At 38.7% G+C, this 24,705-nt stretch overlaps 2 protein-coding genes across 2 annotated transcripts in view; both read right to left on the bottom strand.

Annotated features, from left to right (window-relative positions):
• LOC139120552 (transient receptor potential cation channel subfamily M member-like 2) overlaps positions 1-9,766 on the bottom strand; it is a 67,988-nt gene extending 58,222 nt beyond the window's left edge. Inside the window, exon 1 of the mRNA XM_070685026.1 lies at positions 9,611-9,766. Within this exon, the coding sequence (XP_070541127.1) occupies positions 9,611-9,676 (66 nt within the window). The 5' untranslated portion in view covers positions 9,677-9,766. The remainder of the gene's footprint in view (positions 1-9,610) is intronic.
• A 2,469-nt stretch (positions 9,767-12,235) lies between these two features.
• The window catches only part of LOC139120548 (transient receptor potential cation channel subfamily M member-like 2), a 55,029-nt gene continuing 42,559 nt past the window's right edge, over positions 12,236-24,705 (bottom strand). Inside the window, exons 22-25 of the mRNA XM_070685023.1 lie at positions 15,148-15,253; positions 14,433-14,605; positions 13,937-14,081; positions 12,236-13,134 (exon numbers count right to left, since the gene is read on the bottom strand). Coding sequence (XP_070541124.1) covers positions 13,038-13,134; positions 13,937-14,081; positions 14,433-14,605; positions 15,148-15,253 — 521 coding nt within the window. The 3' untranslated portion in view covers positions 12,236-13,037. The remainder of the gene's footprint in view (positions 13,135-13,936; positions 14,082-14,432; positions 14,606-15,147; positions 15,254-24,705) is intronic.

Below are 24,705 nucleotides of genomic sequence, written 5' to 3'. Positions count from 1 at the left end.
CTGGTGCAATGGGCATGAATTCTGTTGATATTGCATATTGGTGAGGTAAGATGACGTCACTTCCAGACATGGGGTGGGGAGGGGGCGTCACGACGGTATTTCATCTCATTTTTACCACCACGAATTCATCATTAAATTTGCACCTTCCTTATGGTGTGTAATTATTGAATATACACTCGACCCTTATTTGAAATGTCTCGACTTGCGACCTCAGCATAAGTTGACATATCGGACATGTACACGAAAATGCAAAAAGAAACCAGCACGCACATGTGGACAGTGCATTTAGTCAAGTAACACACTTAGACTGAGTAGTCGCTTTCATTTGAACACTGTCAGCCGTCGCAATTTACCTAAGATTTCAGAAAGTGAAAGTCCGAAGAAACGACGTCGCGTCTAGCAGTCTACTTTGACATTTGCCAGGAAGTAGGCAGAGTAAACATACCATTTTGTTGCAGGCCAAAGGAAAACAGTCGTTCAACGTGACATCAGGTCGCCTGAGTGACTACGAATGCGATCGATCTTATCTTTTAAGGTAGTATGCGCCTCGAAAGTGATCTAAATAACACTTTCAACCATTTAATTCACTCACCAGTAAAAGTCAGGGGTCACCATGCAAAGTTTAGAACTAGCGAAACAAATCATCCAATGTTTTGGGATATTTGAAAAATTAAAATGGCCTCCCTCCCTGTGCTAACTCTATGGTGGGAAATTAAATTTTCGAAAAACTAGGACGGTGAAAGATTTTCTTTCCCCAAGAGCTTCAAAATGAACCCCAACAATCAGAAAAGAAATGTAGAAATTTGAGAGTCCGAATATCTGTCCCAGAGGTGCGTTCTACCTTAATGGCAGGCAGACCTCTTTTTGGAATATTTGGTGGACCTGAAAAGGGCCGTGTGGTTTGTGAGCGATCAATATGATTACTGTGAATCAGGGCTTGGCGCTTCTTCTAAGTGTTCCAGTTCGGTACGGGTAAACTGAAACGTTGCTGCATTTTCGAAGCAGGCTTCTTGCAGTCCCTCCGGGGACGGTGCTTCGGTTTCGAGGGCGCTGTTCTACGAGAGGAAAGTACCCGTCACATCGTATCCACAGTATCTTCAATTTTCATCTTTATACCGTGGCATATGTCACCAACGTCCATAGCGCTGTGCTTGTAAATGTTTCAGGCAATATGTACTGTGCTAAGAATCATAATTTATTAGCTAAAAGTGACGAAAATTGAGAATTTCGATATTCTTTGGTGATGAAGAGGAAGTGAGTCAAGGTACAGGTACGTTCGGCAAACTATTGTTCTGCATTATATTACCATGCCCTGCCCGTCGCATTTTGATTGGGCGAGCTGAACCACGTGACTGACCACAAATACACAGTAATGGTTGTTTACATGCCCGTGAATCTGAATAATAAGATTAACAACTCAAAGTATCGTAACTTTACAGCTGAAACGTAAATCATAATCGATCACAAAATAAAATGGAGCATTTGTAGGTCAAGTTGAGATACTTTTTTTCTGAAAACATCTCCGGATTTGCCAATTTTTTACAGCGCGCGTGACAGTGCGTCGCGTATTGCTCAGTTTCTGGGGCCAAGTTGTCGTTCGCTCCTGAAATTTTCGGAAATTTTGACGGTTTTCTTGGGTTCGCTGATAATATAATGGAAATAACAGACTCCGCTCTGACCATTAACGCTTATTTGTGGGCGCGGGCTCGAGGAAAGCCAAATTAACGGGCTCGGCAAGCCTCGCCCGTTAATTTTTGGCTTTCCTCTCGCCCTTGCCCACAAATAAACGTTAATGGTCAGCGCGTCGCCCGTTATTTCTATATTCTAATTCGTGCCATCTGTATGCAAATTTGAAATTAACATGCCTCAGTGCCACGACTGCCCAAGAAAGAGAGGTGTGACATTCACACAAGGTGACTTGTACCTGTGCCCGCACTGCAAAGAGAGACGCTTCCCCACAACCAGTAAGAGAAACTCAGGCGACGCTGCCAAAGTTACAACTCCTTCAGATACTGCCATAATGCATATGAATAACCAGCTAACAGATATCCGCACTAAACTAAGATGTTTGCCCCGTTCTTCTGTCTGCAGTCGAGGAAATTCAAGAGACACAAAATACAATATCCACGTCACTAGAATTCTTCACCAGCCTTGTTGAAGAATTGAGAGGCAAGGTGGAGTCACTGGAGACCAGAAATCTGCAACTACTAGAAAGAAACGAAAACCTAGAGAAAAGAGTGACTGAGCTAGAAAGAGAAGTCGAGGAACAAAACCAATATAGTAGAAGGGAAAATTTGGAGGAACATGGTATCCCTGAAAATCCAAATGGAAATACTGACAACGTGGTGATGAAAGTGCTGAAAAGAATTGACGTAGAGTATCACTGCCGGAGATATAGAAGTAACGCACAGGGTCGGACGACAAGATGTACAAGCTGAATCACAGTGTTGTCCTTATATTTAAAAGTAGCCGGGTAATTTAAGAAAGTAGACGGGTGGACTGCGAGGAAGCGAAGCGACCGAGCGGCGAGTGAGCGTAGCGAACGAGGGGGGGAGGGCAGAGCGCGAGAGGGGGTGTCCCCCTCTCGCAGGGCGAAAAATGAAATGTTGGAGTAGAAATGGTGTTCTCTGGTGGCATCTGAGGTGACATTTAGTTGAGACTGAAACAGTACTTTTGTTGTGTGTCTTAGACGTGGCTCACATACAACAAAACAAACAAACATGATTTTGTTTTGTTGTATTATTTATGACACACTTATGGTTTTATTTGCAGTGAAGACATTTAATCTTAAATCACCCGCTGTCTGCTCATTTCATTGCTCATTTCCCATTCTTCATTACCACATAGTAGTTTCCCCAAACCATCAAACTCATTCTATTCTAATCAAACACATTCGAATTCGCTTTTCTTAAGAACAACATCGGTAAGATAATTATTGTAACAGTGTTCGCATTTACGAAAAAAAATGCGTATATAGAAAACTCATAACAATGAAAAAATGCGTAGAGTCGATCGCATTGGATTGAGTCTCTACGCATTTTTTCATTGTTATGAGTTTTCTATGCGCAAACGGTTGCGAAAGCACTCTCCGCGACTGAGCTTAGGCGACAACAAGACGAGATGAGTGCCCGCTTAACATTAAATTTAACATTAAATTTGTTGCAACATTTCTGTCAATCACTCATTTTATGTGGAAAGTTTCGGATTCTCTGAGTGTAGTCTGAAAAATCGGCATCGTCGAGTCAGAGGCACGTTACCATGTCAGTTGCTAATTTTCAGGCTAGCGATAGTTTCTTAAACTTATGACACAAAGTGAGTGATTGACAGAAATGTTGCAACAAATTAAATGCAAACCGCGCACGATCATCGCGTCTCGCTGTCCCCAAATTTGATCAAAGCAGATATGCAGCAAGGCGTCGGAAGGAAACAACTCTATTTTCTTTCAAATTTGCTCCACAAGTCCGTGAAAAAAATGATTCAGAGGGTCCATCGAAAGACACTATCGGGCAATTACCCATCATGGAGAACATGGAGAAGCGCAGTGAAATTGAACCCATACCGGAATCCACGACGTATTGTCCTGTTGGGGATCAGCGCCACGGGGAAGCCGTGAGCCGTGACGCGTCGATGATGCGCCGGTCGGCAACACACATGCCTGTCACCGTGGATTCTTGTACGTAAAAATAATCAATGAAAAAAAAATACCCATTCAAATAAACAGTTGCTTCTAAAAAAATCAGTTCTAGCTCATTTTTTTTTAACCTAGAAAATGCGTCGGTACTGCTCTGAGAATAACTTGATTTGTTGAGAAGATCATACTCGTAGTGACCGTGACGTTGGCAGCCAGCGCAGCGGCGGAAAACTAGCTGCAGTCTCATGAACTTCGAATCGTCGATCAAAATCACATCTTTTCGGCGCTTTTTTCTCACAAATTCAGCGAAATTGAAGTTTTCATACATAAACTAAACATCTTTTGGAATCAAGTATACCTTTCGAACGGGCTTTCTTCGGGTAAAATATTCCATCGGCAAGGTAAGGTGCCAGTGGCCGACGCCACATTTCTTTTTGACGCCATCGTTAAAAATCATGACCTAAGATGACCTTCATACTAATCAAACCAATTACACTGCTCGTAACAAAGACAGCACCATAGGCGCGTCCATCAGCCAATCACACTATTTAACAAATAAAAGATCGGGCTCAAAAAGCCACAAACGGGTATTTAGAAACTGTTTTATGTTTGTGCAGTTCCATGCGGGGAAAGGGGTCGCGAAACTGCTAATCTTACGCGTGTGCCGTCTAACAGCTGGCAGTGCAATCCCGAAATTACAGGTCTATAAAATAATCTAATGACGTTAAAAGTAGCCGGGAAAAAATGCAAAACAGCCGGGTTATTTACCCGGCACCCGGCTTCTAAGGACAACACTGCTGAAGTAAGAAACGAAACTGCACAGAACAGCGAAGAACAAGACCATGACCAATCATTGTACGGTTCACAGGGCGGCAAAAGCGTGACAAGATTTACAAGGACAGGAAGAATATAAAGAACACTACAACGGACATGTTGGGATATACAGTTAAGAGCAACATTTTTGTCAATGAGAATTTAAGTTTTAACAACATATAGACGCCATTTACTTAGACAATCCAATGGAAAGCGGAAAGCTCCGAGATATATACAACAGAAATATATATGTGAAAAAAGATCAAGGTATGACGTCAATAAGTATTCATAATGAGAGAGATTTGGTGAAGATCGTTTAGAATCAAAATATGTCAAACAATCGAAATAATTGTCGACATTTTACATTTTATTTTGTGACCAAGCTTGAATATTGATTCTTTTGTAAATGAGAATAATATACTAGACGCACCAGTTATTCCCTCATATTTCAATGATACTTTTAATTTGAATAACTCAAGCAGTCTTTAGCAATATCCCATGTACATGTACGGTGACCGGACGATTAACTGAAATCTTTTGCCAAAATCTTGATGGCACCTGTTTAAAGTGTTGGACCAGGTATGGAGTCTAAAGCTGGAAAAATAATTTGGCTAATTAGCATAATCACAATTTGGCAGCCACTGGAAAATCAAAGTTTCTAAATTCTTTCCCTGGGAATATTGTAATGAGGAATAATGAGACAGTGTGACCAAAAATCGGACCAGTATGGTTAAAATGGCTCAAAGATGACTAACTGTACAATAATGAGTCCGGTGAAAGGTGCATTTATAGTTTCCAAATTATTTCCCTGAGAATATTGTATAAGTAGATAAGTCCGGTGAAAGAAAATGGAAAATTGTCCTCACGCTGACCTTTGTGTTTCCAGTATCATGGGATACAAGCCATTATTTCTGGTCAATGACAGGTGCGCACGGGTGAAAAAGCACGTTAATCAAGTACGGCACTATTGCGAACCTTATTTCCTGCTTTGGGAAAACCATGGGCGCTAATTTGCGCTGCATAGCTGAGCCTTTTTAGAGCACAGAATTAGTAGTAGAAAAATGTCTAAGGTACAATTTGCTCGCATGGCCATTCCTTCCCTTCTTGGAAAACGATGCCAAAAGTCATAGACGTTTCAAAGTAAAAATTTCGTCAGCAGTTTCTCGGAAGAAAAACGACGTTTTTGGGAAATTTCTGAACTGATCTTGACTTCCTAGTCTTCACAACATTCACTGTGAAATGCAACTATTTCCGTTCACACAATCTCTCGTCGCGGCCGTTCGAGCGCCCGAAACTACTTCCATGAGCATCAAACGTTCTCTCATATACATACAAAAATACTTGTAGAACTTTTTGTATAACAGCGCACGTGTTTATCTTTGCAATGTGAACTTCGTAATAGGCCAGGCTCGACTAGCGTAAATCTATATTTCTGGCACCATATTACCATTGATTTGTAAATTTTGTATCTGTCTTTCATGGCATGTGAAGTGTTTTATTTTCCATATCATGGTAATAAAAAAGTAATTATATAACTGATAATGCAGCAACAGTACGTCTTCAAATTAATCCCCATATAGTATTTACTGGAGGCAAAATAGCTGATCATGAAGTTCACTCAGAATTCTGGTGTTCCTATAGGGAATCAAGAAATCTGGTTGTTGTAGTCGTCGTCGTCGTTTGTATTGTTGTTTATGCTGTTTATGCTGTATGTTTATGCATTAGTCTTGTTGCTATTGTTGGCCAATAAAATTCAACGAACATATCTGTTGTGTTGTTTCAAACGTAATGTAGATGTCCTAAGAAACACTACAGGGACTCTCTTCAAACGTACACTCTGTATCTATACTAATAGGTAAAGAGAGCATGTCGGAAGAGAAATTTGAAATTTAATTATATTATCACTAAGTCCTAATCAGAATTGAAAAGAAGAAACAAAAATCATAATGGACATGTTAATCATCATGATAGCCGTAGAGGAAAGATGCAAGAGCAAAGTCATTGAAGTGTTATTTGTATAAATGTTGGCCAAAAATATTGAACTCGAATTTTTTCATTTGGTATTAGGTGTTTACTTTATATCACACTGTACATAAACTATATCATTGTTATAGCTCAGTTTTCGCAATGACCTGGACGTATATCGAGCGGATGCGTAGACATAATTGCTACATTCAGAGATGTTTGCTCATTAAATGCAAATAATATTCAAAATATGCAAGTTTATGTAAATTACCCAAATCCCAGCTAAGCTAGGTTCTGCACCCCGACCCCCCGGGAATTTGGTCAGGCTACAGCCATGGTTAATAAGTAGTTGTACCTTTGTGACGCAGTGAACCAGGCACGTGTATATCCGTGGTATAAGTTTAGTACTATGCATGGACCTCAACTTGGCGCCCCAGCGTCAACATTTACAATCGCTAATTTTGTCATTTGCATTAAAATGTGTTATTTTTGTTAATTATACCTCGTGATAGTGAGCCCTATGGTGACAGCTTTAGTACTCAGGTTTGTCATTCTGCCTCTTTCCGTTGAGCGGTGCACTCGTCTCAGTGTGCATCCTGTCTTTTACTTTAATAAGTGGAAGATAAGTAAAGCACATAGTGTCTCAACTACAGTGAGCGAGCCTGGCGGCCGATGCAAGAACAACCATAATAAAAAACAATTAATTAAGCAATTTTAGAGTAGTTCACACAAACAAAATCCTCGGAGAGAGTTTAAAGCCACAGTAACACTATATTTTGAGTATTTTTTCAAACCTTTTTTGTTTTTTGCATACAAATCTATATTCCTATTCCACTCCCTGTAGTATAAATAATAACAATGGCTATTTCTGATGTCAAGACTAAATAAAGTTGAGATTCCAAAGACTGCAGGGCGTTCCATAATTCTATGGGGAATGTGGAGTTGACACACAAAACATCACCACTGGGAAAATATAAAAAACTGTGTTACTTCGGCTTTTAAAAAACCAGCACAAGCGAAGTAAGAAGAGAAGAATCGTCCCTGCATTCTTCCTCCCGAAGCAGGATATCAAATAGTTCACCTCTCATGACGTGTCAACGCAGGGACATCAGCTCTTGCTGAATGCTTTTTTCCTGTTGTATTATTGTCTATGTAATATCTACATTAAAGCTATCGTGTGACACCGAGTATGGCTCAGCGTTCTCCTCATAGCAATCAAAGAATATTAGCCCATTCATGTACACTAATTTTGGGAAAATAAATGAAACTCATTAATTAAATATAACAATTAATTACGTTGTTATGAAAATTAGCCAATATATTAGGGATATATTCCTGAGCCAAAGATAGGGTAGATAGGTCCGGATTTTTTCCAAACTCAGCCATGGCATTACTACTTACATTTACATTACTATTTATATCCCAACAAATTTTGATACAACTGCCAGGCAGCTATTATTCTTTAAGAAAATGTTTTGCCATGTTGTGGATGAACACATATTGGCTACTACATTGTATTTACATTGTGATGTTCGAAATGTGAAAAATTGAGCGCATTGTCTTTTTTATTTTGCCTATGCAATTTTCTCTGAATGTGAAGCCAAAAACGTCAGTTCTGATATAACACTGAATTAGTCTGCCCATTTCTACTGCTGGCTGCGCAGCTCACAAAAATAGCGTCAGGTGTGGGTTACGCATGGGCAGCCAATTTAGTCAGAATTTTGATTGAATATTAATGACACAGTCACCTGACAAGATCATGTGATCAATATATCTGTATGGTACGTGGCAAGCTTGGATTGGAAATTAGACGACGAAACATCGAACGTTGAAGTTATTTGCGCGGCTTCATTTTAAGTCTCTGACTTTGTACCTCTATGATGGCATTCGCTCATACACAGCGCTGCGCCGCAGCCTATTATACTTTCTTGGAGGTCGTATCACGGTTTTACAAATCTAGGAGTGACCCGGGAGGAGTTACTTTGATTGTATTAAAGGTTTTATTAGATCTAGGTGAAAGCCATACCCTTTCTATCGCTATAGGGCCCTCACTTCAAGCCCTCACAATTGCTCGCACTTCGATTGATGAGAGCCCTCACTTAAAGCCCTGACATTCGCTCTCACTTCGATTGTGAGAGCCTTCACTTTGGCCCGCATTTGTCGATTTCCGGTACCCTTACACACCTCATTATAATGGATATTTCAAGGTACCCAGTGGCACCCAGATCCTCGTATATATAGAGTTCATCACTAATATAATACAATAATCAATTATGCAAATATCTCATTCTAGGCTCACCATTAGGGTAAGAGGTTTGGTTTTAAAGCACATGGACCAGTATATGGCCAAAATTTGTTCCCAAATTTTAGTATGATTTAGGCTGATCTTTCACTTAATTTTGCGTATCATGTGTCATTTATCAAAGAACTACAGCAGGTGCAGCTTCGGTATGTAGTGGCATGAGCCATCTCATTGAGGCTGTCTGTTTAATACTGATTCGTTTTGTTTAGCATGTTTACATCCAATTCTACTTGAACGTTAACTAATAGGACTAAAAGTCTGGTTATTCTTGCCAATGGACTACCCGTGCCATGTCCCATGGCCATGTGACCAAAATTTATCCCCAAACATCACGATGACCTTCAGTCGACTTTGACTTACTTTCACCTGTCAGGTCATGCATAAGAATCGCGGCGCTGATATTGCAGGGTATATGGCTCTTGTACACTTTCAATTCCCCCGTACATCCACCTTGTTTTTGGATTCTTCTACCAATGCTTGGGCCCGTTAATATTTTAGTGACTTTTTCCAATTTAACATTGTCCGTCTTCATGGGCCTTTATGATCAATTTAGAACACTTATTGTTGGTTTTTGGGTATCCTTTTGCATGTATGATTTTTCAATGGTTTCATCCATATGTTTTTCCCCTAACCTCTCCAAATGAGGGAACTGTCGACAGTATTCCATGGAAAATTTTGATATGAGAACGGTTTCGACGCTTACTGTTCCAAGTTGAGGTACCTGCCTGCAGGATACACTTTGCAAAAGATGAACGAAAATGAAGTGAGGCGTTCACTGTTTTGCCGACGTCAGCAAGCATATATTCTGACAGAAGAGTTTGCTTGTAAATTGAAAAAGTGAAGGATAACTTACTGAAGACATATTTTACTGAATCATAGTATCATGATAAAATCCTTACCTTCGCCGGTGATTTTTTTAACTCTGACCTCGTGACAAAAGTGATTTCCCCTTTCTTGTATGGCATCGTTTAAGTTCACAGAGATACCTGGTGACATAGGAATTGGCACACCTTCTCACAGGAGACGTTCAATGGTGTGTTAATAGAGAGGTTTATACACGTAATTACTATCCCATCAGTACATGTGACGTCTTTGTCACGTGATAACCATGTAGACGCCGCGTACGTTTGGTTCAGTCGTTCGGAACGGCAAACTACATTTCTACAAGTAGTCACTGTAGTTATAATTAAATGTAATATTTGTCAGATTTTCTTGACGTTTTCCGTGAGTTTAGGCAAGTGACCCCTAAGAGTGTCAGTGTAAATCAGCAAACTTCTTTGATATCAGGCTATTTTGTAGAATTTGCACCAGAACAAGAAGTACTTGCTATGATTTCCCGATATCAATAAAATGTGGTTGTCTCAGTCAGCATTTCATCTGACGCCTCCACAAAGCAATCACATATGCATATTCCGTAAATTGTCATATATGAGGGTAATACGGTGTTGTTATCGAGACGTGAGCTTCGTATCCGGTTACCAATATGCAGCATAGACATGCAGTAGAGGGCCCCTTCGACTGTCTATGGTTAGTGTTTTACTGAATAAGTCAACTGCAGTTTCTTTGTCCACACTTAAATGCATGGTTGATGCATCAGTATAGCGTTCGTAGACCCAACCCTTATGTATGTATGTATGTATGTATGTATGTATGTATGTATGTATGTATGTATGTATGTATGTATGACGTACAGTGCTCTTTTTAAAAATGATTACATGTGCATGTAAATTCGTAAATTTGTTTGTAAATAATAACAATGCTTTCCACACAAACACATGTTGACAAGACGCATATCAGCATACATAAAGGTTGGTACACCGAACAAAAATACCGAGAAAAGATGCGAAAGTAACTAGCGCCCTCTGCGAATATATGAGGTTTTCTCATTTCACGTTTAAAATGCATAGGAGAATAGTTGAAGCAAGAGTAATGTCTGTGGCTGGATTTTTTCACGGGTTGTTGCTGACAGAACAGGATTCAGTTTATTGAGCTGATCCTGTCCCCGCTGGGAACTTGAAGGCATGACGTTAGAATCAAAAGAAAATACAAAGAAGGAAAACTATACTGAGAAAAAACCCGCAGTCTATTTAAGAAGTAACTTTCTAGCATTATAAAGCTGTGTGTAATCATAGACCCTCAGGTTTATGGTGTATTGCCATTTGTTTATGTTCTCTGAGAATGTGGGATGGTTTCCAAGGCATCCAGAGAGCGTGGAATGTTGATATTGTTCTCAATTTCTGAAAGAGTGGAAGGCATTGCTGTAGTTGCATGATCTACTTCGGTTCAGGTCAAATTTGATAATAGTGAGCTGTGCAATCAACTTCTGCTGTTACTTTACAAGTTGGTCAACTTTCTACTCACACTTCTATATAAATGGGACGTTGTGTCTCACCAGCGGCCACGGATAGTGAACGGCATCAAGTACGAAGCACCGTATCAATAATCTAAGAGAGGTTTAGTTACACGTATTTACGCGCACGTCTGACGGAGCGGCGTGAGAAGTTTCGGTTTAGTTGTGAGTTCACGACGATTTTGCAGCCTTTTTTTCTGGGAAACATGTGCCAAATGTTTCAGAAAAAATTAATTTCTTTACTTGACTTTTCTTATACCTCATTCTACCCTTGAATCAATCGGCCTATTTCTTTGATACGTTTATTTGTGTGGGGAATGAATGTAACACTGGGGACATGGAGGCACAGCACCATATGTTAGGAACATCAACGACTCGAACCACAAGCGCTTGCGAGCGGTGTATTGAATTTTTAATTATGATAAATTACTCTTCTTTTATAACAATGCTTGAACAGTGTCAGTTTTTTGAGTGACCGTGACCTTATATAGCTAATCCTCACTTTTTATGGTATTTCAAAGAAAACAGGGTACTCGTATATCTGTTAATTGGCCAATCTAATCCAATCATTAGATATTTCTACTGATACTAAAGCAGAAAATTTGCCCTAACTATACACAAGGCACAATACAGAGAGGAAATTCTCAGTGTCCATGGGTCTCTCTCTCTCTCTCTCTCTCTCTCTCTCTCTCTCTCTCTCTCTCTCTCTCTCTCTCTCTCTCATTCGCCTCATAGAGATGCATCCTGCTAACACCACAAAATGCAAATAATATAAGGAAACGATGTATAAATATGAATAAGTCCAAAAATACATTCTAAGTGGCACATTATTCCTGTTGAGGACAACAAAATGGTTCATTCAAAATTGTCCAGTTAAAATACATATTGATGGAATGAGATAGGTGTACATCTGTGGGAAATGACAGGAAAAGCTGAACCAATGACAGACAACCTATGCACGGTTTTACCATGACAATAAACCTCATCCGGAAGAAGAGGACTGTTGAACAGAATAATGTAAAATTATTCGTTTGCTGATACGTAAAGAAGTATTAATGGCTTATGAGAGAGCAAGAGTTTTCACAGCATTATACATTTAATTCGGATATTTAATTGTGATGCACTAAATAATATCAAAGAGGACGAAATATCATTCAAAGTGTCTCGTTCTCCTATTCCTCTTTGTTGGTACGCTAACACGTTTGCGTTTATCTTTGAATTTCTATTTTTTGCATTGAGTATCATGTAAACACATGTTTCTGATGTTCATGTTATTAACCTGGTTTACCGGGCAAAATCAAGACTAGAAGTCAAACTCCAGGCTAAATCAAACTTTTCAGAAAAGTTGGACATTTGAAAGGCCCCGGCGTTAAATTTGGAACTTTTACTGGATCAGCTGTATCGTGCTCTATACATGCATGTTCATTCATGTGAAAGGGGTTATACAAATGTAGATCGCGAAGGGCTTGTGTTCCACAGTTAGCTGTAGTGATTTGTCTCTGGTTTGTAAATAGTCACTCCCATAAGACTCTGTTTACAAATATGTGAAACTGTTCATATGCATATGAAAGAATAAAAGAGAAAATCATAAAATAAACACTTGGAAAGTTGTATAACAATCATGCATGGAACATGTACAAATTTAATAACAGATGTACAAAAACACAACTTGCCAAACCTAAAGCGTAGAAACGAGATCTTTCATGAAAATGCTTTAAAATAGAGTTCACACACGTTGGAATATTACATGTTGGAGATATTTTTAAATTGTTGTTTGTCTCTATATGCATCGTACATGTGGGAAAAAGCTAAATATCAACACTGTGAGTTGCACGTGACTCGAAACAATTACAAATTAGATTTTCGTATCCTCTATTAGACGTTGTCTGTAGTACAGATGACTTCTACGTTACGTAATTTTGGGGATCCGGTTTTTCGATGCAAAATGCTTGTAAAAACATATAATATTGAGTTATTCAGTTTATCTTCGCCGTCTTAATTTCTCGTTTCATCGCCAATATTTTCTGCTGTCCTTCTTCAATACCTCGCACCTTTTCTAGTAACATTCGTAACCTGTGTGAAAGACGAAGAACAAAATCATGTCAGTTGATTTACAGTTTTGCGTATTTGTACAAACTTTCTCAGTCTCATGTATACTGAGCACATACGAGTACGGTAATGGCCGCCATTTGTTCACAGCCTACTTAAGTAGAGGTTCTTAAGTTAGTACGCACGTCTAAAGTGAAAGACTTAAACTTTTGCTCCAAATTTCCTGAAGGAATCTTTCAACCATTTTATTTCAAAATCAAGAATAAAAATCGGGGGTCACCGAGGAAAGTTTGATATTAGAGAAACAAATTACCCAAGCTTTACCGATATTTGAAATTCAGAATGGCCACCAACCCTGTGTCAACTCTATGGAGAAAAATAAAATTTTCGATTTTCGAAAAACTGAGACGGTAAAAAGTTTTCTTACACCAAGCGCTTTAAAATGAACCCCCACAAGTGGTAGATCAGCAAAGAATTGAAAAGTTTGAGAATCAAAGCATCTGTCCCCTAGGCGCATTCTACCTTAAAATACATTTTAGCTGTTACTGCACCACGCCGTGTGGCTGTCAACAGTAGCACTAGCTCTCTCTTCACGATAGAGTTACTGTTGGCAGTGGGCAACTGTGACATTCTGATAGATTACACGTTATTGGAGTAATTCAGTTCGTACAACATACCACAATGTATCTCCACTGTATCTCCTCATAATCCATATCATCTCATATCACAAACATTACTTACAATCGGACAACGTGTACACATATTTATATTTCTAAACTTGATGAACGGAAAGAGATCAAATCAGCAAAGAAGAAGCCAAGTTTACCTTTCGTCTAATTTCCTTAAGGTTTCCTCATTGCTGCGTTTCTGTCGTTCTTTTGCATGACGTCTATAGTTGTCCATTGCCTCTGACTCGTATCTCTTGAGTTCGTTCTGTTTATACAACAACTTGGATTTCTCCTTTTCTCTAACTGATGTATGAAAAAATAATATGGTATAGCTTTAACATTTACTGTCCGTGACAGTTGGTGAGGATAAGGCTCTCTCTCTCTCTCTCTCTCTCTCTCTCTCTCTCTCTCTCTCTCTCTCTCTCTCTTCTTTAAAGTAAAATGCGCCATCTATTTACCGGCGGTCACGACCAAATAGAGGAGAACAGGAAATGTTGTGTTAACACTTTCAGTGCTGCCCGACAGATATTGAACAGAAGATAGCGCTTTCTTAGCGTTCTGTTAAACAAACTATTAAAGTTTGCATCTTTGGTAGAAACGTCATATGAGTCGAGAATACTAATTTGAAAATTCAACAAGCGGAAAGGCTGTCACGTTTTGGTGTGGTCCTGCAACACTTGGTCGCCCAATACATTAATCTGTACAGATGACCAAGTACAACCAAAGGGGCTGCCAGCGGTGGCGCGTCTTCAAATTCGGTGATGACGAAATATCTGTTGTACTTCCATTCAGTCAAAGAGTTGCTTTCGACTTTGTTGTAAACAGTACTGTGGAAAAAATCAAGTAATGCAGTTAGCAGACATCTGATTAGGATAATGTTGAATAAATTGAGCTGGACAGACAGACAGCATCACTTGTCTTGCTGATATAGAATTATTGGCATATTTAAGCTTATAGTGGTATCATTCACAGTGCTGTGTTAAAAGCACATCCTAAAAGGCAACGATGAGATTGGGTAATCATATAAAAGGCCACGTGCTACAGAAAGGTCGAAAATTACGAAAAAATTATGACGAGAAACAATTTGATTGACATAAGATATAAGGATTGCATATTTGCAACAATGTTCATTTGGGTTCAAATCATACAACGTAGCAAACGCACACGTCAAAAGAGGGGAAATGTAGAACACATCTTTTGATCCGATGGTACTCAGATTCGAATAGCAACAATATCAACTGTATGAATACGAATGATCAAACTAAACTAATATCACTTAGGATATGCAGTTGAAACTAATTAAAGTCTTAGAACAAATACATATTCCTTTAACATATAAAATCCAGTGTTCTGTGTGGGCATTTCTTACCTAAATATAGCGATGAGTAGATTCAGCAACAAGACATTTCCGATGAGAATATAAGCAGCAAGCAAGATAGAGTACACGTAACCGTCAAGTGTTTCTAACGCTGCTTCTGAGTGAAATTCATAAAGTACGGGTATTAGTGGATTAGCAAGTACCTGGAGGAAGTGTTACGATTGTAATTTTCAAAGTAAAAGTATTACAGGGAATATGTACAATTTTGTTGAACTCATAACGAACGTTCACGGAGATAAACAATGTCACACGGTACAACGTGGATATACACTGCAAGATCCGAGGTGCAAACTTTTTATAGACTACCCCCTCGCTACGTATTTAAGTGTTGCGAGTGTAGCGAAGGCTAGGAAAAGAAGTCTAATTACAGAGAAATATATCAATGCGCAGCCTGTTTAAGATGGGACTATTTTCAAATAGGGTGTCTTGTATGGAACAGTTCGATCTTCCCATCGATATACATATCGTGAATAATTATTCCTTTCATAAGAGAAAGAAAGTTTAGAGTAGCGAAAGAGAGAGGGTCACCTGAACTGTGTTTGAAGGACCAGTGACCCCTACGAATAATATAAAAAGTATACTAGGGTACGTTGGCGATGGATGAAAGCTTAAACATGATAAGTTTCAAGATATGTTGAGGTGATGTATGTAGATATTCAGTATGGAATACAGCAGTAAAGTTGTAAAAGAGCAGTCGCGTCATTACTCGCCAGAAAGATACCAATTTTGTAGCGTAGTTAAGAACGTGTAGCAAAGTGTAACCAAGTCTAGGAGTAAAATTTTGTGAAAATTGGAGAAGGGGGTGTAGCGAGCGTAACGAAGTGTAGCGAGGTGTAAGGGGCTGTAAGATGGTCACTTTTTACTCGCCAGAGAGACACCAATCTTGTAGCGTAGTTAAGAACATGTAGCGAGGTGTAACCAAGTCTAGGAGTAAAATTTTGTGAAAATTGGAGAAGGGGGTGTAGCGAGCGTAACGAAGTGTAGCGAGGTGTAAGGGGCTGTAAGATGGTCACTTTTTACTCGCCAGAGAGACACCAATCTTGTAGCGTAGTTAAGAACATGTAGCGAGGTGTAACCAAGTCTAGGAGTAAAATTTTGTGAAAATTGGAGAAGGGGGTGTAGCGAGCGTAACGAAGTGTAGCGAGGTGTAAGGGGCTGTAAGATGGTCACTTTTTACTCGCCAGAGAGACACCAATCTTGTAGCGTAGTTAAGAACATGTAGCGAGGTGTAACCAAGTCTAGGAGTAAAATTTTGTGAAAATTGGAGAAGGGGGTGTAGCGAGCGTAACGAAGTGTAGCGAGGTGTAAGGGGCTGTAAGATGGTCACTTTTTACTCGCCAGAGAGACACCAATCTTGTAGCGTAGTTAAGAACATGTGGCGAGGTGTAACCAAGTCTAGGAGTAAAATTTTGTGAAAATTGGAGAAGGGGGTGTAGCGAGCGTAACGAAGTGTAGCGAGGTGTAAGGGGCTGTAAGATGGTCACTTTTTACTCGCCAGAGAGACACCAATCTTGTAGCGTAGTTAAGAACATGTAGCGAGGTGTAACCAAGTCTAGGAGTAAAATTTTGTGAAATTGGAGAAGGGGGTGTAGCGAGCGTAACGAAGTGTAGCGAGGTGTAAGGGGCTGTAAGATGGTCACTTTTTACTCGCCAGAGAGACACCAATCTTGTAGCGTAGTTAAGAACATGTAGCGAGGTGTAACCAAGTCTAGGAGTAAAATTTTGTGAAAATTGGAGAAGGGGGTGTAGCGAGCGTAACGAAGTGTAGCGAGGTGTAAGGGGCTGTAAGATGGTCACTTTTTACTCGCCAGAGAGACACCAATCTTGTAGCGTAGTTAAGAACATGTAGCGAGGTGTAACCAAGTCTAGGAGTAAAATTTTGTGAAAATTGGAGAAGGGGGTGTAGCGAACGTAACGAAGTGTAGCGAGGTGTAAGGGGCTGTAAGATGGTCACTTTTTAGCAAAGTTTAACCAAGTGTGGAGAATTTAATTTTCTTGAAAATTGGAGGGAGAGGGGGTTTAAGAATGTAGCTGCGTTTGCATGATGTTAATTCAAGTAATACAACAAAAAGTTACAGAGTGTTGTTAAAATGTTTACAAAATTACTCGAACATATTTATTTGAAAAATTGTCACATGTATAGTGCCCTGTAGCCTCTATATAGAACCTTTTTTAGATTATTCAAATAACAGAAAATTCCCCAAAACGTCATCCTTTCTTCTTCGATCAAAACCCTCGATCCTAGGTAAATTCTGTAACCTTCGTACGGAGCTATTTAACCTCGCGAAGGCATGGCACTGTGAAGCTCACCGAGCACTCGCACATGCGTAATTATTAACAAAAACACTTCATATAGTACGCAAATACAAACACAGCAACTAACTTATACATCGGTAAATGTGAGACAGATAGCCTTCCGACAGTAAGTGCATAAATTGGTTCTTAAGTATCGATGCCCTTATATTATCAGGAAGAGCATTTTCAATAAGGCATATTTTTGTCAGAAAACACTGATAGTTTCATCAAAATTTGTGACATAGAGCAGCTTTTGAAAAGGATATTATTGTATTATTGCTCTGTGACAGTGATTAACTTGAAGAGGATAAATCATCAAAGTAAACGCGTATTTAAAGAAATGGCATCTTTATCAAGAACAACAAGTGGAACTGAATTAAAGCGCAGTGGTCGTCGCACTGCGCATGCTCCTGAGGGGTCACCCCCCCCCACCCCCCCCCCACCCCCCGTTGACAACATATCCGAGAATGCCGCATGAGGTTACGGGTTGATTGGTATGTTTGCGATATTGTCGATAATATGGCGGCTGATTTGTCACAAGCATACCACCTTTCCAAATCTAACACGCAATAAAAGGTCAATTAATCTAAGTTAAATATCTTCTGAATATTGAACAGTAATTACACGCTGGATTGAGATCACATTTGATCATGATTTCCTTGAATCAGTTGAATGGGCCTCGCTCGAGCCATGGAGCTGAGTAAACGTCAACGCGGTGACCTTCTCCATTATCGAAGCAACAACACCTCCCTTGTGCTGCTCTGGCTTGCCGATCATGGTCTTGAGTGTAATTTTTGTGTTTAGGCATTGTGCTTGTTCCTGGTCTTCATATATATACAGTGTTGATCATTTTAGTGATGTATTTTTACCGTGCTGTACATAGCATTGTGTACAACCAGCGTGACCGCGTGATCAAACCCATTTGTTCACTGTGACTGCGTGCAGTAAACTCGGCGACATAATGTGCAGAGTCTCTCAATGTTCGTAGCCTTACATGAGTTTATAGATAGAAATACACCACTGAAGTTCGTTTCCGATCTTAATATTTTACTAGTGCATGATGTTGAGTCTTACAAAGGCGTTAACAAAGTGAGGGACCGCCCCATCTCACTCCAATTGAAGTTGGCAAGACTTATGTTTACAAACATTTATGTTTATCAACAAAAAAAAACGCGCACGGGCAGCGCGACGACCACTGCGCTTTAAATTTCCTAAATACCACTCATACGTCATGAATCGGCTCTCCAATATATATTTCATTTGCAATTTACTCAAACAATGACAATGAGAATGCAACATCGACGATGGACAGAGAGACAGACACTGAACAAATTAGGAAAATACATGTACAGCTGTTTTGCAGTAAAACAACGAAAACATCAAGAAGCCTCAGATCAGAGTGCCGTGCACCAAAAGATGAAACTTCTCTATAAAATCATAAACATTGCGGAAGGTGGTACACGGATCGGTATTAGCTGTTCAGTGTTTCCTTACCTGCTCAGTGTCTGTTTTCTCTGAAACAACAGCACTCAATAGCTTGAAATTTAATTTTAAAGTGTACATGCAGGTTTGGTCTATGACAGTTTTTCTGAGATATTAATGTTATGGCTCAAGAAATATGAAATTGAGTTCGAACAAGAAAAGAATTAATAAAAAAAGCCACAAGATTTGTTTACATTTTCCCAAAATATAGCCTTACTGGGTGGCAAACCTAAGTTGTTTAAGGAAAAGCCAAGTTGATCAATTGGTATACAATAAACGTAGGGAGTGATCGCTCTATGACTTTAAAATTTTGTCATTTGTTTTATGTTGTTGTTGTGCTAGTTTGCTGAACCAAGTTGATGACATAACTAATAGGCAATTGTGCAAACATAATCCTAATAGTAATAAAAAATTCTAAAATAAGAAAGTATTTTCGCTGTAGTCTTAATGTCGTATGAGCAAACTGTCGTTGCAAACAGCATTTTCATCTTTTGGTGTCCAAAAAATTTAGTTTGATCCTGAAAGGGGCTGAAAACATACTCAATTCCGTACAACTTGAAATTATAAAGGTGGGTTGACCATGTCAAATGAGGGAATGGAAGGGATAGGAACAGGAATACCCGTGGTGTGCCGAATATGACTCCGTTCTACGACTAGGGCGATGTTCGGCCTCTGAAATAAACCATTTCATAAACAGATTGAAATATATGTGAGATGACAGCTTTCACACCTCGGGTAGCATCCATTGATTAACCGATCGACCGGTAAGTTATATGGTTGACCAGCTTCTTTGATAATGAGTCATGCTGTCGAGCGTCTGCAATGTCGCATTTGTCGTAGAAAAGGCGATATAATCTATACAAATAGAAATTAGAAATTAGGCTAATCATCAATTTTCAAACGTTTCTTCACGTTGATGAAGCGCGCTTTGGCCCTTTTCGAAATGAACAAGTTTTCAACGCCGGTGAAACTTTGAGAAATTGGTAAAAACTCTTGTGAAGATGGTACTTTGCGGACAGTCAGTATTTTCATATACAAATGTCATTGTAAATGATAGTTATCTTAGAAAAGTGCCTATTTTCATTGATGTTAGATAACTTTGTGTGATGCCGATCACCTTTCAAAACTGCAGGTGGGACCTTATTTCCAATTTGCCATTTTCGACTTCCTATTTGAGTTTAGGCGTGGTCTATGCTAAGAAGAGGCGGAGCACGAGACGAGTTATCATGACAACTAGATTGATGTCTAAGCATTCCCGCGAATATTACGATTAAGCTAATCACAATTTCATGAATGTTTCACTGTACATTCCTGGCTCTTCGACACCTAATTATGAATCAGCCTATTCCCGACAGTGTACATATTTGGAAGTATATCCGATATAAATGAAAGGATTGACATGATTGAATTGTTCATTTTCGCCACCGGTATGCTCATGCAACTTCTCCGGTGCAAAATTAATATATGAAGTTGATCAACGGGCCGCCGTCTATCATTTCGTTAAAATACTAGCGCTCCTTTCGTACCCTATTACTGTGATGAGGGAACTAATAAATTGTACATATTTTAGAAATATATTTTTTACTATAACCCAAATGGGATTCGAACCCCCACACACTCACGGCAACATCGCCTAGCTGCTAGGCCTCACACAAAACCAGTCGGCTACCGTTTCCAAGAACATTAATTTAAATAATTTTATTCAGCCACAGGAAGTTTTCCTATCTTGAAATGCCATGACGGTCAAGATATTTAACATCGGGACTGTAAAGATGTTCACCTTGACTGAGTTCCTGCTGCTCCTCCCGGTTTACGTTGAACCGTTGGCTGTCGAAATTGAGATGCCAACACTCCGCTGTTATCATCTACTGAGCGGTAATATCCACCAAAAATCAAGTCTGCGAAAGTTGAAACATTCATTGACTTGCGGGAGGTCAGACTTGTAGTCAAAACGGATGACACCACACTAGATCCAAGCACACCTGATAGCCACCACACTGGTTGATATTATTAGTGATATATGTCAACGTCACTGTTTGGTTCAATCTGATTGGCTGTTTCGAGGTGTCCATTATTTACGTTCCGGAGGGAATTCCCAATAGACCACGCCTACACTCTAATAGAAATTAGGATATGGTTGACTTTTGAAAGTAAGAAAATAATCAGGTGTTAGCTAAGCAGCATTTTGAAAAAGATATGATTTTCAAATATTGAATGAAGTTTTCCAAGCAAAATTCTGATTTGCCGCAATGTACCATCCTCCCTATTTCTCACACTTTAACTTGTGGCAAAATTTAATATATTTAGAAAAAGGCTGAAATGCTCTTCATCTGCTCGCCTAAAATATTTTAAATCAAATTTTGATAATTACCCTTCATTTTATTTTTTTAATTGAATAGCTACATTAGAAAATGAACTGACTGCAAAGTTCCACGGATTCGATACTCGGCGCGCTTGCCCTTTTTCTTTCTTTCGTTTAACACAATACACAGTAAACCGGCCGTTACAATTTCCATTTGCACTTTTAAATGGTTTTCAAACCTATACACTCAGAGTATAGTCTTGCGTTTAGCCGAGCGTCGTCAGTGGGTTAGAAAAACGAAGTATGGTCTCCGTTCTTTCGAGTTGACAAGCAACCTTGCTATTTTACTTGTACAATAAAACGGCTTTTGTTCCGTTTTTTCATGTAAGATTTACACCCTCAGATACGCATTGTGTGTAAGGGATAAGGCGAATATAATATTTCGTTTCTTGCGTTATTCAAGTTGGAGGATATAGCCCAATGTTTTCGCCCATAAAAGCGTCAATGTTTCTGTAACGTTGGCTCAAGCAACGAGTTTTCATTCATCTGTTCAACTGTCAGGACTCAATGGGTTTATTTATAGAATGAAATGCGTCTATTTCCTTTCATGGAACCTCACTTGAGATTATTCTTTTTACAGAAGAGGAATAGGAGAAAGATGGAATAATGGAACTTTTAATTTCCTACTGTACTTACTTATTGTTGTACTATTACAGTATGGGAAATAAACGACTGTTATACAAACTTGAGAAGAGAGCTGGGAGGGTTATATTGGTAGTACATGTTACGGTTTCTTCTCGCTTCCTTCTTTCACGTCAATGGGCTATCTATGGATTTACTTAGTAATTATTTTGTCGCTGTTCAGACATTTAAAATAATGAATGATTATTTACAGTTTCCACGTTTTTAGATGTATCACTTCAATACTCGGAGTTCTGGCAACGCTGATTTGTACATTCCAACTTTTCAGACAGCAGCAAGATATGTAGTTTGTATAACGTACTTCTACAATCGGATATAGTATTCCTTCATCTATATAGGAATACCGAAAGTTTGCCACAGTTCAAAGCGCAGTTACGTAGTTTTTTAAATGATAAGTTTAAGAAAAAAGGCTTCGATTAGATTTCATTTGTTATTGTTAACTTTCGTATTTATATTAAATAAAGTCAAATTTTGTATTTTCCTTATCTTTGCACTCGGAAGTCTCTGATGTAAATTATGATTTCAAATGGCAGAAAATGTAAAATATGTAAACTATTTACAACCTTTATACACCTAAACATCGATCTCGTCATCCCTGAGAGAGAGAGAGAGAGAGAGAGAGAGAGAGAGAGAGAGAGAGAGAGAGAGGAGAGAGAGAGAGAGAGGAGAGAGAGAGAGGAGAGAGAGAGAGAGAGAGAGAGAGAGAGAGAATCGAAAAACCTATGGAATATACTTCTTGGAGACCAAACCTGCTAAAATCACCTTCAGCTTTGCTATTTCAATACCAAACACAGTTTTAAATTACCATATAAATGCTTACTAAATAACCACATTGTATACTCTATGATCCTGAAGGTATAAAATAAGAACAAGTTTTTTCACAGTATTTATTAATTTTATTCACGTCATCACAATCTGAATATATAATGGTACTGCACTCAATGGAACTTTCATGCCAAATTTCAACCAGCATCGGAAGTGATTGTTGTGGGGATATTTTTACCAAGATCGACAAAGAAAAATAATAAAAATATCAGAATTGTTTATCTCATTCTAACATGCAATGTATGTATGAGAACATTTGTAGGGATTTGCAAACCTAATTTCCAATCAATACAACGAACTATTTCTGTATTTTTTCCCGTCAAAAATTCCGAAAAAAACTTCACAAAAACACAAAATTGAAGATATTTCTCTGAAGCTAGAGCCTCTTATGTTATATAGAGAACTTTTTGTGACATATGTGTTGATGGAGGAGGACATCTTTGACAACCATTGCAGGCTAGCCTGACCAAAATAGCAAAAATAGCTGCAAAAATACTTGATTACATATGTCATCATAATTTTGACATATTAAATTAAGATCATCCATGGGAATATGTCTACTGAATATCAAAGTTATCAGACGAGTACTTTTTGAGAAACAATTATTTAAACCAAAAATGACAAAAATTTTCCCCAAAATACAAAATGTGGATATCATCAGACTTTCAATACATCACATTTCGATAAAGCTTATGAACCATTATACAAAATATCAAAGATATCATATGAGTAGTTTTTTGACCCAAAATTTGGAGAAAATCCCCGAATATTACCAACAAGAGAATTTCACTACAATTTTGATAAACTTGACTATAGTCATCCCATGGAACATGGATACCAACTTTCAAAGCAATCGGACAAGCCGTCTCAGGGAAAATTTTTTGACTAAACACTGAAAAAAAAACAAGTCATTGACAATGACATAGTCCCACTTGTAAGAGGAGTATTAGTCTTGATGGGGCAGGGGAATGGGGTCATTAAGAAGTATCACTGTGGTGTATATGCTGAGATCTAGTGGCACATAGGTCTATGTCGTTGTTCCAATTTGAAACTACATGAGGCATGTCTATGTTGTGGTTCTAAATCGGAAAAAGATAAGACCTCTAGCTGTATGGCCAGCCAAGAAATACATATGTGCATAATAAATGAGGTACAAGATGTGACATCTGAAGGTCTAACATCCTATCAAAATTGGAGGGTATAGAACTTGCAGTTACTGAGTTATGCATATATATATATATATATATAATATATATATATTATATATATATATATATATATATATATATATATATATATATATATATATATATGTGTGTGTGTGTGTGTGTGTGTATGTATAACCAAGGTCAAAGGTCATCGAGGTCACGTGACATTTTCAAAAAAAATTGTATTGCTAATTAATCCCTACATAACAAAAATCAGACCTCTAGCTCTATTCGCTTGCCCAAAATTAGATATGTGCATAATTAATGAGGTACAGTATGTGCCGTCATAAGGTCTCCCATCATACCAAATATGAAGGGTGTACCACTTGTGGTTACTGAGTTATGGACAAATATGTATATTTGAGGTCAAAGGTCATTCAGGTCACATGACATTTTGTCAAAAAAATTGTATTGCTAAGTTATCCCTTTTTACCAAAAATCAGACATCAAGCTCTATTGGTTCGCTCAAAATTAGATATGCGCATAATTAATGAGGTACAATATGTGGCGTCATAAGGTGTCCCATCACACCATATATGAAGGATGTAGCACTTGTGGTTACTAAGTTATGGACAAATATGTATATTTCAGGTCAAAGGTCACTGAGGTCACGTGACATTTTGTCTAAATATCTGAGATATCTGCGTGAACGGATGGACGAACAGATGGACGAACGGACTGACATGACCCAATCAATAAGCCCCTTGACTTCATCCGGGGGACTAAAAACTGTGT

Source organism: Ptychodera flava, chromosome 20, assembly GCF_041260155.1.
Source record: "Ptychodera flava strain L36383 chromosome 20, AS_Pfla_20210202, whole genome shotgun sequence".
NCBI lineage: Eukaryota > Metazoa > Hemichordata > Enteropneusta > Ptychoderidae > Ptychodera > Ptychodera flava.
This window is presented reverse-complemented; position numbering and strand designations above follow the sequence as displayed.